This window comes from Desarmillaria tabescens (genome assembly GCF_030435595.1).
Source record: "Desarmillaria tabescens strain CCBAS 213 chromosome Unknown EV420scaffold_41, whole genome shotgun sequence".
Lineage (NCBI taxonomy): Eukaryota > Fungi > Basidiomycota > Agaricomycetes > Agaricales > Physalacriaceae > Desarmillaria > Desarmillaria tabescens.
Genome location: NW_026848340.1, coordinates 58,372 through 72,841, shown reverse-complemented (window position 1 = coordinate 72,841; position 14,470 = coordinate 58,372). Strand labels below are relative to the sequence as shown.

Sequence of the window (14,470 nt, the reverse complement as noted above, 5' to 3'; positions counted from 1 at the left end):
GTGTGGAATGCGGTGCAGCAGAAGCAAAAGGATTCAAACAGAGGAAAGGAACAAAGGTGACTACATGTGACATTGTATGACTAACTATGTGACCAGCTTTTTCCGGGCATTCGCAAACACCGTTCTAGGACTCGTTCGCTCAACTTTGAGCTCCCCTAATGTTCATAGAGCAGAACAGACCATCGCCTGACCTAATAAGAATGAAAGCACAAGACCCTCACCATCAAACCCTCCACGTATCCTTTCACTTACCACATATACCACTATCCTCAATGCCACGGTAGATCAATGGTAGATCACATCTATGACATATTCTCTGTAATAGGGTGTTTACGATGAAATGATGGTTTGAATCCATGTCATGGCAGTCACATATTCCCGGTATGTAAGAATTATTTTAGTTCGTCAATCTGAACAGCAAGCTGGGGCCCAGGGTTGACTTGAAATTGGCTCTCTCATCTGGTTTCTAACTCGTGTTACTATCGACAAGCCTCACCTATATTTTTGTATCTCAAGCTTGCCTTCATAATAGCTCCAGATTGTCTATACAGCCACCAAGCTACATGACTCATGCAAAGTGTTTCCCTGTCTTTCTCTTCTATGTAGTGCAGCCATCTCTCATGGCCGAGTTTGCTTAAAAATCAACCATAACTGATTGAAAACTGCACAATCATAAACCAAGAAAACATGAATCCTCTTACGATTATCATTAGATCACACACCCGCAGGTCCGAATTATGTCACCACTGCAAAGATAGAGAATTAACAATGATAACAGGTGCAGTAGCAATCAGATATAGCACACTCTTTCAATGAGCAGTTCCCAGGAATGGAGCAAGGGAATGGGACCTACGTCTACAAGCATATCAGCGACAACATCTCAGTTTCAGAAAACCATAACCGACATAGTATGAGAAATTTTGCTTCCTGATAATACTTAGACGGATACTGAGTTGAAGAAGTGGAAGTACGTTCAGAGTTGCAGATGTTAGGTTCCGAAATGCAACTACATTTTCAAGGAAGCCTCTCCGCCCATGGCCAGGCTGATGTGAACGGATGGAATGACCGCAGGGGCAGCACCTGGAGATGGAGTTGATGATTGCTCAGCGTAAAGTAAGGATCTGGAGGTTACACGATCAATAACTCACTTCGTCATCTTCATTCCGACGTATCCTGCATGCTGTCCCCGAGAGAACAAGTGCTAACAGTTGGTTTCTGGAAGCAAAGACAATTTTAGAAACAAAATTTCCATGGGAAACCAGAGAGATAGTTGCCTCAAGATTTCAGAGTGTATGTGCCAGACATCAGGGTCAGAAACACAATAGCATGCAATGGTCTGCCATGTCATATGGAGAGAAGCACCGGCATGTGAGAAGCTCTCAGTGAGAAGGAAGATGAAAGAGGGAACGATGGGTATCATTATTCCTCTGTTCTCCCCTGGGCTTTTGAGTCTTGTTTTCTTCAACATAGGTAATAGCTGGGACAGAAAATTGGAGAATTTGGATCGTCGGTGCAGACTGAAGTGGCGCAAAAGAAGAAAGCTAATAGACTGGAACCACGAAAGATGTATATGAGCACAGATACCAACTACCGAACATAGATTGTTATATGTCAACTGTAGGAAGACGCCATCTCAATAAGAAGGGAAGTAATAGAATGACCAGCGACCGACCATTATCCTTCTCAAGTTTCACTGGCATGACCACTGAAATCTCTCATCTCTCTGGTCTTGACCTCAGGGACCTGTAACCAGGAAGATATTCGCCTCTGTGCATAAAAAATGTTATCAAGATGATGTTGAGCTAAGTTGGATGCTATACCATCTTCAGAGCAAGAAAAGAGAGAGAGAAAGAGCCAATTATTAGTAATTACCTGTCAAGTCCAGCTTGAGTAGATTTTAGCTTCCTTCAAGCATTTCTCTTGCAGGTGTCGTATAATTAATGGTAGGCCTTTTGAAAACTTGGACGTGCCACATGTTAGTAGATAAATGATGTGGTGGAAGGGAGGAAAGATGAGCTTCCCAAAACAGAGGGTTTAGGGGTGCAAGGTCCCGTGTTCCACGTGACTGAGATGCAATGTGTCTTGGACACATCGATCACTCTCACCTAGTACTTATTAATGTTAAGCACCCTGCTTGATCAAATCCTGCCTATGACTAAGACATAATGCCCACGGAAAATGCCCTGGAAATTAATGCGTCGCTTTCCATTGTGCATGGGGGCTCAAATTTGAGAACAACACCCGGTCCCCAACCAAAATTTGAGCCGGAAATGATTAGAAGCAACTTATTTAAACTCGATAAGAACTGAATTTTTATTGCTGACACTCTAAACCTCCGAAGACTAGTGGCGCTGAATAATAGAATTTCAGTCCTCAGATGTCAGACTGGAATGCAGAGAAGCACACAGATATAATAGAGTTGTAGTGGTGGTTCCAAGAGAAGCATGAATAATGCAAAATTGTGCAAATTGATAACACAGTATGGTATTGGCAGTTGTTGGTCATTTCCTTTCACTAGCCATATATTACACGGTCCTCCATGCCATCATGGATCAATGGTAAATCATCCGTAATGACTTCTATAATGTACAGGAGAAACTTACGGTTCAAGTCCATGTTATGGCAATGACTTAGAAACTGGACATTTCTTTTCCATTTACTGGTCTGGAGTCCCGCCCCAACATTGGAATCAGGTGTCATGAAGTGTAATCATTCCTCCTGCCTGTTCTACAGGTTCATGGTAACCTTATCCCCAATACTTGCTGCATTTCTCACTGTTGGAATTATTGCAGTGGGAGGCTTGCAGTAGGTATAATACTGAATTGTTAGCTACTAGAGCTCCTAATGAGCTCCTTATATACTACAAAGAGTATCTAGAATATTCTACCAAAAGTACTAAATATATCTAAGTATTGTGACAAATGAGTAAGCCGAAGCTTCAGGAATCTTCTAGCATGAGCTTGAAGTTGCAAATCCCAACACTCACCAAGGGAGGGTTGGAAATAAAATCCCTGACATGACCTACATTTTCATGTTTAAGGCTGAGGGGACCCCACTCTCCCTCCCCCTCCTATTATATAAGGTAGCAATATATCCATAATAGGTATGATTTGTAATGCTCTCATAATCATTTCGACCATGTGAATCTCTCAGGGACTTGGGTGGTGACACATTGTAACTTTTGTAAGGTGAAAAACAGACTACAAATGTATGTGTGATGCTAAATATCTTCATTTTAGATGTAGATGCTATTATTTCATGCCAATGTCACCCATCAGACCCCCCAAAATGCCTATATATGGTAGGTGAGGTTTCATGTTTAAGGTTGCTACCCCTCCCCCCCTCTCCCCCTACCCCCTGTCTGGGATTTTATTTCCAACCCCCCCTTGTTTCTCACCTTTGTCCTCAAAATAGTTTCATCTTGTTGATCGAAGCTTTCTGTTCAAAAGATATGGTACAGTGGCAATGATTCTTTCCTGTGATTTTCTACTGCTGTATGTGTTCAAGCTGCATCTGAGTTGGCATGAACCTCTTGCATGAATCAGTACAGTGTCAACTTTAAGTCTGATGACCAGAAAGCAGATTTCACAATGCCAGGAAGGTCATGGGTGGAGGGAAAGAAGGGTTTCCCAAAATGGATGCACAAATGTGTATTACATGATTGACAGGCAGACGCATCTTAGACGTGCCAACAAAGATTCAAAAAAGAGTATGGGATGCCAAATACCATGCTTTCAACAGAGTCTTGCACAAGGTCAAACATAATTTTATATCCAAGAAAAATATACAATGTATTCTCTAATCAGACAGACAGGGTCAAACCATGGCTGCTCCTAGCTATCGTTGACAAATTTGCAATCTGAGCATGGATTATTAATGACTGGTTACAGCAATAGGAATTCTGTGGACAAATATACAGATCTGTAAGGAAACATCCCATTAAATAACAGTGCTTATGTTGACCAAATTTCGACTCCTGGTGATAAGTATCAGTGAAGAAAGCCTGCAGGATAGAGTGTGCCCATAGAACTTCCAAAAGGGTGCAGTGCATCCTATCTATCACTGTATATGATTCCCCACATGCCAAACTGGATTCACGGTTGTTGTTTCTAGTAATCCACAAAACCCACATGTGATAAAACCACGGGTTCAACTCCATGTCATGGCAATTTCTGAAACATCACATAACAATATTTTTTTCTTTATTGATCTGAAGTCCTGAACAATTAAGGTGACAGTAGTTCTGCTTTCTTGTTTTTCCTCCGCAGAGGTTCTATATATCTAAGCTGCTGTGCCTGGGGAGTAATAGATGAGTGCAGAAGTACATGATGTGGATCCACATCGATGTCCTTCCTTTGCCAAGTCCTTGCTATAACACATCTTCATGCCACGATAGATCAATGGTAGATCATTTCCAACTTATAGTCATGATGCTGACTATCATAAGCTAGGGGGAAGTTACGGTTCGACTCCATGTTGTGGCACTGCTGCATTAGGTGTACTTTTTGTCCCCTTCTCCACCCAAATAAAAATTTCACATGCATTCTATTTGATCATACGACAGATCTAAGGTCTCTAAAATGCAGAGAAGTTTCGAATGTGGAAAATCTCATCATATAATTAAAGTCATCAAGGCGGTCCAGTATCAATTCTGCGAGCAGGGTGGGGAAAATGGGAGCCACGCTTTCATTCACCTCATGTATGCACGTAATCCATCTGGATACTTCTTATTATCGATGAATCAGTAGAAATATGGACTCACTACAATAATATGACCCCCAATGGTAACAGAACCTGTACTGTTCATGGATATGGCTAGAAGCATGTTAATGACGACCTTCTGAATCAAATATAGCCAATACGAAGTTGGGCATACAGAATTAGAGTCATCAGAGCCGTGGAAGAAAGAACACATAGCATGTCAATATGGTCTATGAAGTCAGAAGGAGCTCAATTTCTGTGAACATCCCCACAACTCCGGGTATGTGGGAGGGTCAATGAGAATAGATATGATAGAGTAAACGATGGCTCACCATTCACAGCAATCCAGGCTTGACATTGATTGATGGTCTTCAAAACGGAGGATCAGCAGAGACAGAAGTGAGAGAAAAATGCAGACTTACTTGTATTGATGCTCAGGCGGTCCTTACCACAGTATTCCACTGTTGAAAGACCACAAGGAAAGCACGATGATAAATGGATCAGGTGTTGCAGGCAGGAGACAAACAGGAGTAAGCTGAGAGTTTGATCATCAAGCATGAGCCTGGTAGGTGATGGAGGTTATGGGGATGTCAGACAAAGAAGCGAGAGAAAAGCAGGCGACTCACTAGCATGCTCTCTGGCAAGTGAAAGCTGATGAAAGACATAGAGGTATAGTATAGTTCTCTCCTTATGCATCAATGTATCGGAGGTCGTTTCTGGTACATCTTGTTGTAGATATCAGCATATGACTTGACACAACTCCATAGAAAGTTGTTCAGGACAGTCAGAGTCAGGCGAAAGGAGAATGGGGGCAGACCACATAAGTCATAGCTCATGCAGCATAGAGTGAGGAACATCATGGCACTAAGAGCTCAGTGAGAAAGAAAGTTATAGTGGCTGATGTGGGCGACACTTTGCTACTCTGTTTGCTGGTAACATCGAATGCATTGTTGTTTCCCAGGGCAGCAGAACCAAGGAGGCATGAACATAATAACAATCCTCAAACTCAAGAACTGGTGCATACCATGCCAGTTTCAGAACAATAGAAGAGAAAAGCAAGGGCGACACTCACCAGCATGCTCCTTGCATCCCACTCGGGTATTGTTCTGCTTCCACCTATCTTCCGTCTTTCCAGAAATGACCTAGCCCTAAGTTACTCCATGATTCAGATGGCGGAAAACATTTTTTTTGTAGATAAAGCTAAGTGAGCAAGAGGAGCTAAAGACAATGTTGGATGTTTCCCAAAATGGGGGACTAACGCAGGCCACATGATCATGATGGCTAATGTGTCCAAGATGCTTCGACTTCATAAGGCAATTGTGTCTCACAACCATACACTCATAATTTTTGGCACTCCATAGTGTAAAATTCCGGGATGAAGAACACAGATGGCCAACTCCCAGAATATCATGTCATTTTCAAGATGGGTAAAGTCCTCATCAACTCACGCTCTTGTCTAAATACCAATGTCAGAAACTCTGCATAAGCATTATTACATCAACTCTCCTCTAGTATGCACTTATGCCACATTATAAAGTGTTAGGAAGGTCTGAGAGCCTCAATTTTTGGTCAGAATTATCTTATGGACATGCACATTCAGCTGGTACCAAATTTGCCTTCCTAGGCCTTCTAGTTCAGATGCATTTTTTAGTGGAATATAATATCATGTGACACATTATTGACCTTATTAGACATTACTTGCCGAGAGTCGGCATTATAATCAATTTTTTGCCCAAATAAGGTATTTGCAGAATCTCTGACAAAAGCTCAGTGCCAGTCCCAGTATTTATTGGGATGCAATCAATGAAATGGAAGCATAGACCTCCTTGCTGCAAAAAGAATGACCATAACTCACTAGGGCAACAGATGGAGTCGAACCGTGACTGCTTACAGCTATTGGCATGTTCACCATTGGGAGTCATGTAATACCGTAGGAGAGTGCACTTGTTGTGGACTACGAGAAAAATTTCCATGCTGGTGACAGAGCAGAAAGGACAATAGCCCAACTGGTAACCTGACAAGAATGATAGCATGGCACCCTCACCACTAAAGTACTGACCCATCGAATCTTGACATATCCTTTCACTCACTGCATATACCATTAATTCTACACGCCACGGTAGATCAATGGTAGATCGCATCTAACATATGATCGATATCCTCTATGAGAACATTCATGATGAGATCATGGTTCGAATCCATGTCGTAGCAATTATTCCTTTCAGTGGTACCAAATAAGTCCCCAGGACCAGCGAGGTTCAGCTTTGATTTTGACTTGGGTTAATAATGAGATTATCTTTCAGTCCCGTCTGCGTTTTTATCATTTGAACCTTTGTCTTCACAAACTTGAAGGCTGCGGGACATAGCTTCCAACCGAGTCTGAGTACAAATTATAGTACATTGTCTCTCCCTGTCGTTATTTCGTAGCGGATATATATCGTAGTCTAGTTCACTAAACTGAATAGTGACTGAGACAACAGAATTGAAAGTTGCGTGTCAATGTCATCGTATCACAGGCGCACACTCCCAAAATATCGAATTTAATTCTAGAGTTTTACATTGCTGGCAGACGTACTGGAAATCGACTGGAACATGCGGTTGCAAAGAGAAGCCTACGCAGCCAGCGAGCCAAGCAAGGGAATGGGACTTACACCTAGAAGTGTATTAGTGACAATAATGCAGCTTCAGGGGACACGGACCTTACGTTGGATGGCATGAATCAAAAGTATGGCTTTCCGATAATGATCGTAGCACGGATAGATGATATTGAGTCGCACAGGCAGAGGTAAAGTGGTCAGAGCTGCTGTGGATGTTAGGTTACACGATGTACCGGCATTTCCTGAGAGCACCGATGAGCTCATCCCCATGGTCAGGCGTTCATGATATAGACCCCGTAGAATCGTTCGTAACGCCATCCGAGTGCATTGATTGAATGACCCTGAGGCTGCGCTCGTAGCAAAATAAAGAAAACAGGGCATGTCGGTATATGGTGTTGATTCATAAATGGACGGCTTGGCAGAGGCTACACTCAACTTCAGAGAAGGATGCAAGAGAAAAAATTAGTGACTGACTTCGTCATCTTCGTTTTGACACATCCTGGACACTTAGATTGTCCCTCTACATGAGAAGCCTTAAGTTGAGCAGGTCGTAGCAGATGGTATCTGGAAACAATGATGACTTATGAGGGAGGAGCGATAGAGAACAGGATGACTCACTAGCATACACTCTAGATGGAAAGACGGAGAGCTGCATGCTTCGAGATTCCAGAGCATAGGCACCGGACACTAGGATTGTATATGCAATAGCATGCACCTGGCTCGCCATGTCATAGGGGGGACAGCACGAGCATCTAAGAAGCTCTCGGTGAGAAGGCCGAGAAAAGAGTGAACGATGCCTACCTTTACTCTCTTCGTTCACCTTCACCTTTCAAGCTTTTTCTTCCACATACGAGCTGGGGTAGAAAATTGGAGCATCTGTGTTGTCAGAGCAGACTGGCACGGAAGAAGAAAGGTTACAGACATTGACGAGGGCGCACGGGATGTATATGTGCACAGATCCCAATCCCAGAGCACGGAGTGTGATGCGTCGACTGTGAAGAGACGCAATATCAATAATAAGGGAAGCTGTAGAGGGACCGATGACCTACTGTTATCCTTCCGGAATTCCATAAACACGTTGATTGTCGTCTCTAAACTCTCATGATCTCATCTCTCAGGTATCCGCCTCACGGAGAGGTGAACAGAAAGAAACTCGTCTCAGTGCATCAGAGTGGACTTTGAGGTGATGTTGAAATGCAGTAGATACTATGCAGATATCAGTGCCAGAAAAGAGAGAGAAAGGATGACTCACCCATGCATGTCCTGCTCAAACATCTCTATCCTCCTTTCGTGCAGATATCTTGCAAATGAGGTGTAATTGTAGGCCTTCTGAAAACTTGGACAAAATTGATGTCATGGGCGGAGGGAAAGACGAGTTCCCCAAAATGGAATAGAAGCCAAGCGAGGATCTATATTCCACGTGACTGAGACGCGACACGTTGTTGACCATGATGCGTCGATCCTCTCATCTAGTACTTATTAATATTAACCACTCTGCTTGATAAAAAGCTCTCCAATATATAGCGCTGATGGTAAACGCCCAGAAATCAACACGTCGCTTCGCATCGTGCGTTGGGGCTCGAAATTTTTGAGGAACGACGCCCAGTCCCCATCCAAAATTCGAGCCGGAATTGATCATAAGCAACTTAATCACTCTATGTGAGAGACAGGTAGGGCATATACCACAGTGACATATGATTTAAGGGGAAAAAGGACATGAAATCGTTGAATGGCAGCAGGCGGGCTCAAACCACTACTACTGCTGCCGTTGACAGGTTCACGAAAGCGGGGGCGGGATATTTGGGAACACAGACATACAAGAGCTGATTCATCACTGTGGACCGTCTAAACTTCCGAAAACAAGTAGCGCTGAATAAAAGAATGTCAGTCATCGGATCTCAGACTGGAGCACAGAGAAGCACACAGAAATAATAGAGTTGTAGTGGTGGTTGCCAGAGAAGCAAGAATAACACCAAATTGCCCAAGTTGATAGCACAGTAAGGTGTTAGCAGTTGTTCATCATTTTCTTTCACTAGCCATATATTACATGGTCCTCCATGCCATGATGGATGACAGTAGATCATCTGTAACAGCTTCTGTACTGTACAGGAGAAATCCACGGTTCAAGCCCGTGTTGTGGCAGTAGGAATAGACGTCGTGTGGATGCTTTTTCGTTTATCGGTCTGGAGTCGTGCCCCAATGATGGAATCAATTATCATGAGGGGTGTAATCCTTCTCTCCGCTTGTTCTCCAGGTTAGTGGTAACTTTATCTCTAATATTTACTACATTTCGAAACATTGTCCTCGAATTAGTTCCGTCTTGTCCCTCAAAGCTTCTGTTCGAAAGATGTGGCGCAACGGCAATGATTCCTCCCTTCAAATTTCTAGCACCATATTTATTCAAGGTGCAGTTGAATTGGTGCTAAGGACCTTCGTAAAACAGAGTCATATCACTATACAGCTATAGTGTTATCAAGTTGTCTGGAAATAACTTCAAAAACTATTCATGTCTGCTGCCTGATAGAGTTTTCGGAGACCAGATGACACTCACGAACAAGAATGTAACATCATTGATAAAGTTAAATTATAAATACTCGACAAGATCGTAGCATATCACATGTTGAATCGTATTTAGTTCATGTAGTTAGGGCTCAAAACTTGAGAGTTGTGGGTGTGGACTAGTAGTAGGTCGTTCTACTAATCTTTGTTTCTAGCCCGACTAGTTGTACTATTTAAGACCGAGGTAGACCCTTTTGCGCTTATGCTATATCTAGTGGCTCTGTCCCGCAAATTTCAAAAGAGGGCTCATATATTGCTGAGTTTCCCTTTGAAGCTCATCCCTACAGGTGAGGGAGCATGCGCCCAAGCCTGTATTAATAAAAGGGGAAACGGAGCCCTACTCAACATGATAATGACACATTTCTCCCGCTCAATGACAATTCTCACTTCCATGTACTCTCTGAATTACGATCACCCTCTGGAACCATGGACCAGTTATACGCGTTTTTTTCTCCTATCCAGGCGCTAACATGAACGATCATGCTTCCAGCATGAATCAGGGTAAAACCTGTAGATTTTATTCTATTCTGTGACCAGCAGGCGCATTCTGACTTCGAAGCGCCTTCCTAAGGGTCGGTTTCTGTGCAATCAATGTGAACTTGTCGTCAGACTCGACCTCAGCTATCCTCGATGCCGGGACCCACCATCATTCTACAGGACGTGCATTCCTGCTTATCGTTGAAATTATAAAAGAAAACTAACTGCCACTGTCGTAGCTGGCACCTGAAATGTCAAAGATACATTCGTGGTCGTATATTTACCTCGCTGATGCTTGCAACGTGTGGCATTGTGATTTGAAAGTTAAGTCATTTTTGTTTGGCTTGATCAGAAGAGCTTCTTACCAACTCTATCTCTGATTTTACGTGCTGATTCACTCCCGGTCCTCTGGCAGGCAGTCAATATGCAGGTGAGTGTCCGTCTCCATTCTAGTTGAAGAAAAACATCGAGATTGGGATTCAGCGCTGACAGCGGGATGACACATACCGCACATCGTGCCTCTCATTATATACAGTCGAGTAAGTGTAAAAGCGAAACAAAGACATGACCTGACCTACAAGGTGCTTAGTTACTTCGGAAAATTTCTGCCAAATACACAATGCTGAATCGACCACGCTGAAACGACTTGCTGGAGTGTGATACAAAGTCGCAAGGCATTGCAAAATTAATGTCACCACAACGACCACAAAAGAAAGCATAACTACCTTCAAAGGTCTCTGCAAACATCACGATTTGAAATGTTTGAGCGATTTCAGAGCTGAAAGAAAGAGAAATCTAAGCACAACAAAACCGTCCCGAGTATGGGAATCGCTAGCAATAAATGATGAGTTATCTTGATTTAACATGTCTGCCTCCGCAATGATTGGATGTCCTACATTGGAGCGGCGTCGCACACCTGGTAATGGATAGGCAAAGCATGAGAATAAATAGGAACTCAGGAACATATCGCATAGGATTGATTCAGCAGGGTTTGGGTCATTGACATCTGATAATGAGTCGGGATCCTAAACATCAGATAGATCAGAAAGAAAAGCATAGAAACAATCAATTGCGCCGAGAGAACTAAGCTCCGCGACACTTCGAGGATCTGATATCTTGATGCTAATAAAGATCTGGGCAAGAAGAGTTCTGCGTAGTAGCCTGTGTGGCTGCATGGCTGCATGGTGCATGGTTGTGTGGTCGTCAGCATGGTTGACAAATTGCGGGACTCCCATCAAAAGTTGATCAAGTCCATCAAACGCGACTCAAGAGTCGACATGTTCCGTTCTTTTCTGTCAATCCTTGCATAGAATCAGCTGGATTGTCAATACCTGTAAGATTTAAATATGACAGCTTTGGTGGGATATCGAAACACTTCAAAATATGGTCAATATCATGAAAATTTCGAACTGGATTGTGAAGTTTAAGAACATCAAAAGTATTGTAGCTGAAGTAAATAATTTTACGAGTATCCTAACTGTATAAAAAGGCATTAGAGGTGGTCTGCTAAGCTATAAGTAATAAGGTACACAATGTGGGGTTCGCAGTGAAGAGGACAACATGAGAAGGAATATGGATTTCTATATTTGATGTGAATGACACCGAAGAAACAAGCCAATTAAGACACAATTATGCAAAGGATGCACTTTCTGAGGGTAACCTTATGTGGGCTGGCGTGGTCTCTATGCGAAGCCTGTGTGGTGCCTGCGTGGTTGCGTGGTTAGTCAGCATGGCTGTGCATGGTCAGCCTGCATGGTGTGGCTGCATGGCTGCATGGTAGGCAAGCATGGTTGGTTGTGTGGTCCAAGGTATATCTGTACTTAAGGAAAGATTGTTCTTGTGGAAATTAAATGATCAGTTTGGTGGTATTGGAGCAATCAAGGAACCATTGATACAAAGGCAACGTTGAATTGATGTTCATAGTGTCGCGACATCTTTGGATTAATAACTTCAATCTGGAAAAATGAGAGGGTACCTAATTTTTGATATTTAACTTTCTTATAATCCTAAATACACTCATGGAAGATACAATAGTATCTAGAAATCGAGATTTGAAGGTTTAAAAACTCTAATTGGCCGAAATTAAGCTTTGAAATATGTTCGAACAAAGGTCTATTTGTTGCAGACAATTTACCAATGAATGAGAAATAGATAAAAGGATATGTTTAGCGAAGCATTCTTATCATCACACAGTATATATGTACTGTCAAGGCAAGTTCAACTCAAGTTCAACTAATGACTTGCGTGGCGTGCGTGGCCACGTGCCACGCACGCGTGGTACCATGCAGGTGACCATGCTGAATTTCTAGTGCCTGTCTTCTAAGGTAGGTGTACTCCTATTACTGTGTGAGAAGTATTCAATGTTCAAAGAGCCTACGTGCAGACCGTTGAAGCAATAACTGTGGACGAGGTGGAATGCCTGTTGGCATAGGTTTTGGTTGAGTACTCAATTGAGGAACAACCACCGGGTGTGCTAAGATGTACCCAAGAGCTTCATCGAGACATCTTGTATAATACAATTGTTCTACGTTTTTCTTCTTCTTGAAAGGACGACGCTTGGAGAAGTCCAAGTCAATATCTGTGAGTATATATGATCAGGTAAGGCTGTAATCAATGTGCATCGTTGCAACATGGACCTTCCCCATCATGATGCCCAATATTTACACAAGAAGACGTCAACCTTTGAGGGACTTGGGGCATTAAGTCTTGGTGATGCAAAGACAATGCGAGATTTCTGGGGAACAGTGTAGTATCAGCAGCGATATACAAGCAAAGAATCAATGCACTATAGCCCAAAGTATGTTGAAATTGAATTTCTAGAACGTGCCTATAAGCTGCACGATAAAAAGAACGAGAAGCGAGCTTACAGTTGTGGTGGTAAGAGGGCTGAGCCGAGCTTGAAAGGACGACCCGATTACCGCAGTGTTCCAATATGGGATCAACACTCAGTTCCGAGAACCCCAGCTATCAAGAGAGAGAACAAGATAAGGATCGATACTGTCATGTTATCTGGTAGTCGCCGCAATAATAGAAGCAATCGAACGCATGAGCCTCCGTTGCATTAGTTGAAGAGGATCTCATGGATTCTCTATCAAAGGCCCAGGCAAGAAAGTACAACGCAGCGTGGGCTAGGGATCAGGATGGCCAGGTGCCGGCGACAAAGACACGAACCTAATTCCGATATGGGAGTTCTCTGCCATCGATTATATCAAGAAATAGATCTTCATGAACCATTGATCAGTAACTGAAATGGAGAATCAAGTAAAATTCGAACGCACATACTTTAGCTAACAGGTGATGAAGCAAATGGAACAACGACTACAGCAGATAAATATTGTATGTTCTCCAATGGAAGTCAAATGTCAGTATGTTACAGTTAGAATTGGTTAGAATAATTGTCAAGTGACCACGGAGAAAACTCGGATAGATACGGGTACCAGGGATGTGAGTTACTGTCACTGTCACACCGCTCTTTGCCGATGCTGCATTGGAAATCGGTTTGCACTACTGCCGTTGTGCACCTCAGTTCGACCTCCGTTACAAGACATTCTAACTTCGCTATTACTGTATCACCTTTTCATGCAAGTGCCTTACTCCTGGATCATTGTGAGGCTTATCATCTGGAACTGAAATAAGAAGATAAGTATTTGATGTTCTATCTGTATGATCCGAGATTTTTCTTGCGTCTTCTAAGCTCTAATGATACTGTGGCGCCCGACAATGATATCCAAACCACCTGAATGCCATACTGGAACAATAACTTGATCCACTCTCTTTTTACGGCTGAATAATGTATGTATCACTTTTATCCGCAACTTTGCGTCCGGTATAGTCGTATCAGCTTTGTCTGATCGTATTCATATCAATGAAAGCAGCTCTGCGGCCTGATTTACTGGCAGGCACTATCTTACAACTTCATTGTACAGGTGGAAGCGCGCCACACCACGAGGACTGTGTCCTGAACACAGCATCTGCTCTTTACATCCGCCCAAGACGGCCATTCCTCTTGTAATCAATCCTGTATAACATGCCGAACTCAAAGGAAACTACGAATCCCACCGAGGGTATCGCCACCATCGTTTTCCACGCGACCATCGCATCTGAAGAGCGCAGAATATTGACTTATAAATACATAA

The 14,470-nt window shown here is 42.9% G+C and overlaps 1 protein-coding gene, 2 non-coding genes and 1 pseudogene across 4 annotated transcripts; 3 read left to right on the top strand and 1 right to left on the bottom strand.

The window, feature by feature from the left end:
- Nucleotides 1–274: 274 nt before the first annotated feature.
- EV420DRAFT_t219 lies at nucleotides 275–367 on the top strand (annotated as a pseudogene). Its single transcript has one exon. The product of its transcript is annotated as a tRNA-OTHER (tRNA).
- Nucleotides 368–4,386: 4,019 nt separating this feature from the next.
- EV420DRAFT_t220 lies at nucleotides 4,387–4,484 on the top strand. Its single transcript has one exon. It is a non-coding gene; the product is annotated as a tRNA-OTHER (tRNA).
- A 2,330-nt stretch (nucleotides 4,485–6,814) lies between these two features.
- Nucleotides 6,815–6,912, top strand: EV420DRAFT_t221. The gene has a single exon. It is a non-coding gene; the product is annotated as a tRNA-Cys (tRNA).
- Nucleotides 6,913–7,313: 401 nt separating this feature from the next.
- On the bottom strand, nucleotides 7,314–7,616 carry EV420DRAFT_1647293 (uncharacterized protein; the record flags this gene model as incomplete). The annotated part of the gene is made up of 2 exons (XM_060478026.1): nucleotides 7,314–7,354; nucleotides 7,406–7,616. 2 exons carry the CDS (start codon nucleotides 7,614–7,616, stop codon nucleotides 7,314–7,316), a joined length of 252 nt encoding a protein of 83 aa, XP_060326509.1.
- Between the last annotated feature and the right edge of the window lie 6,854 nt (nucleotides 7,617–14,470).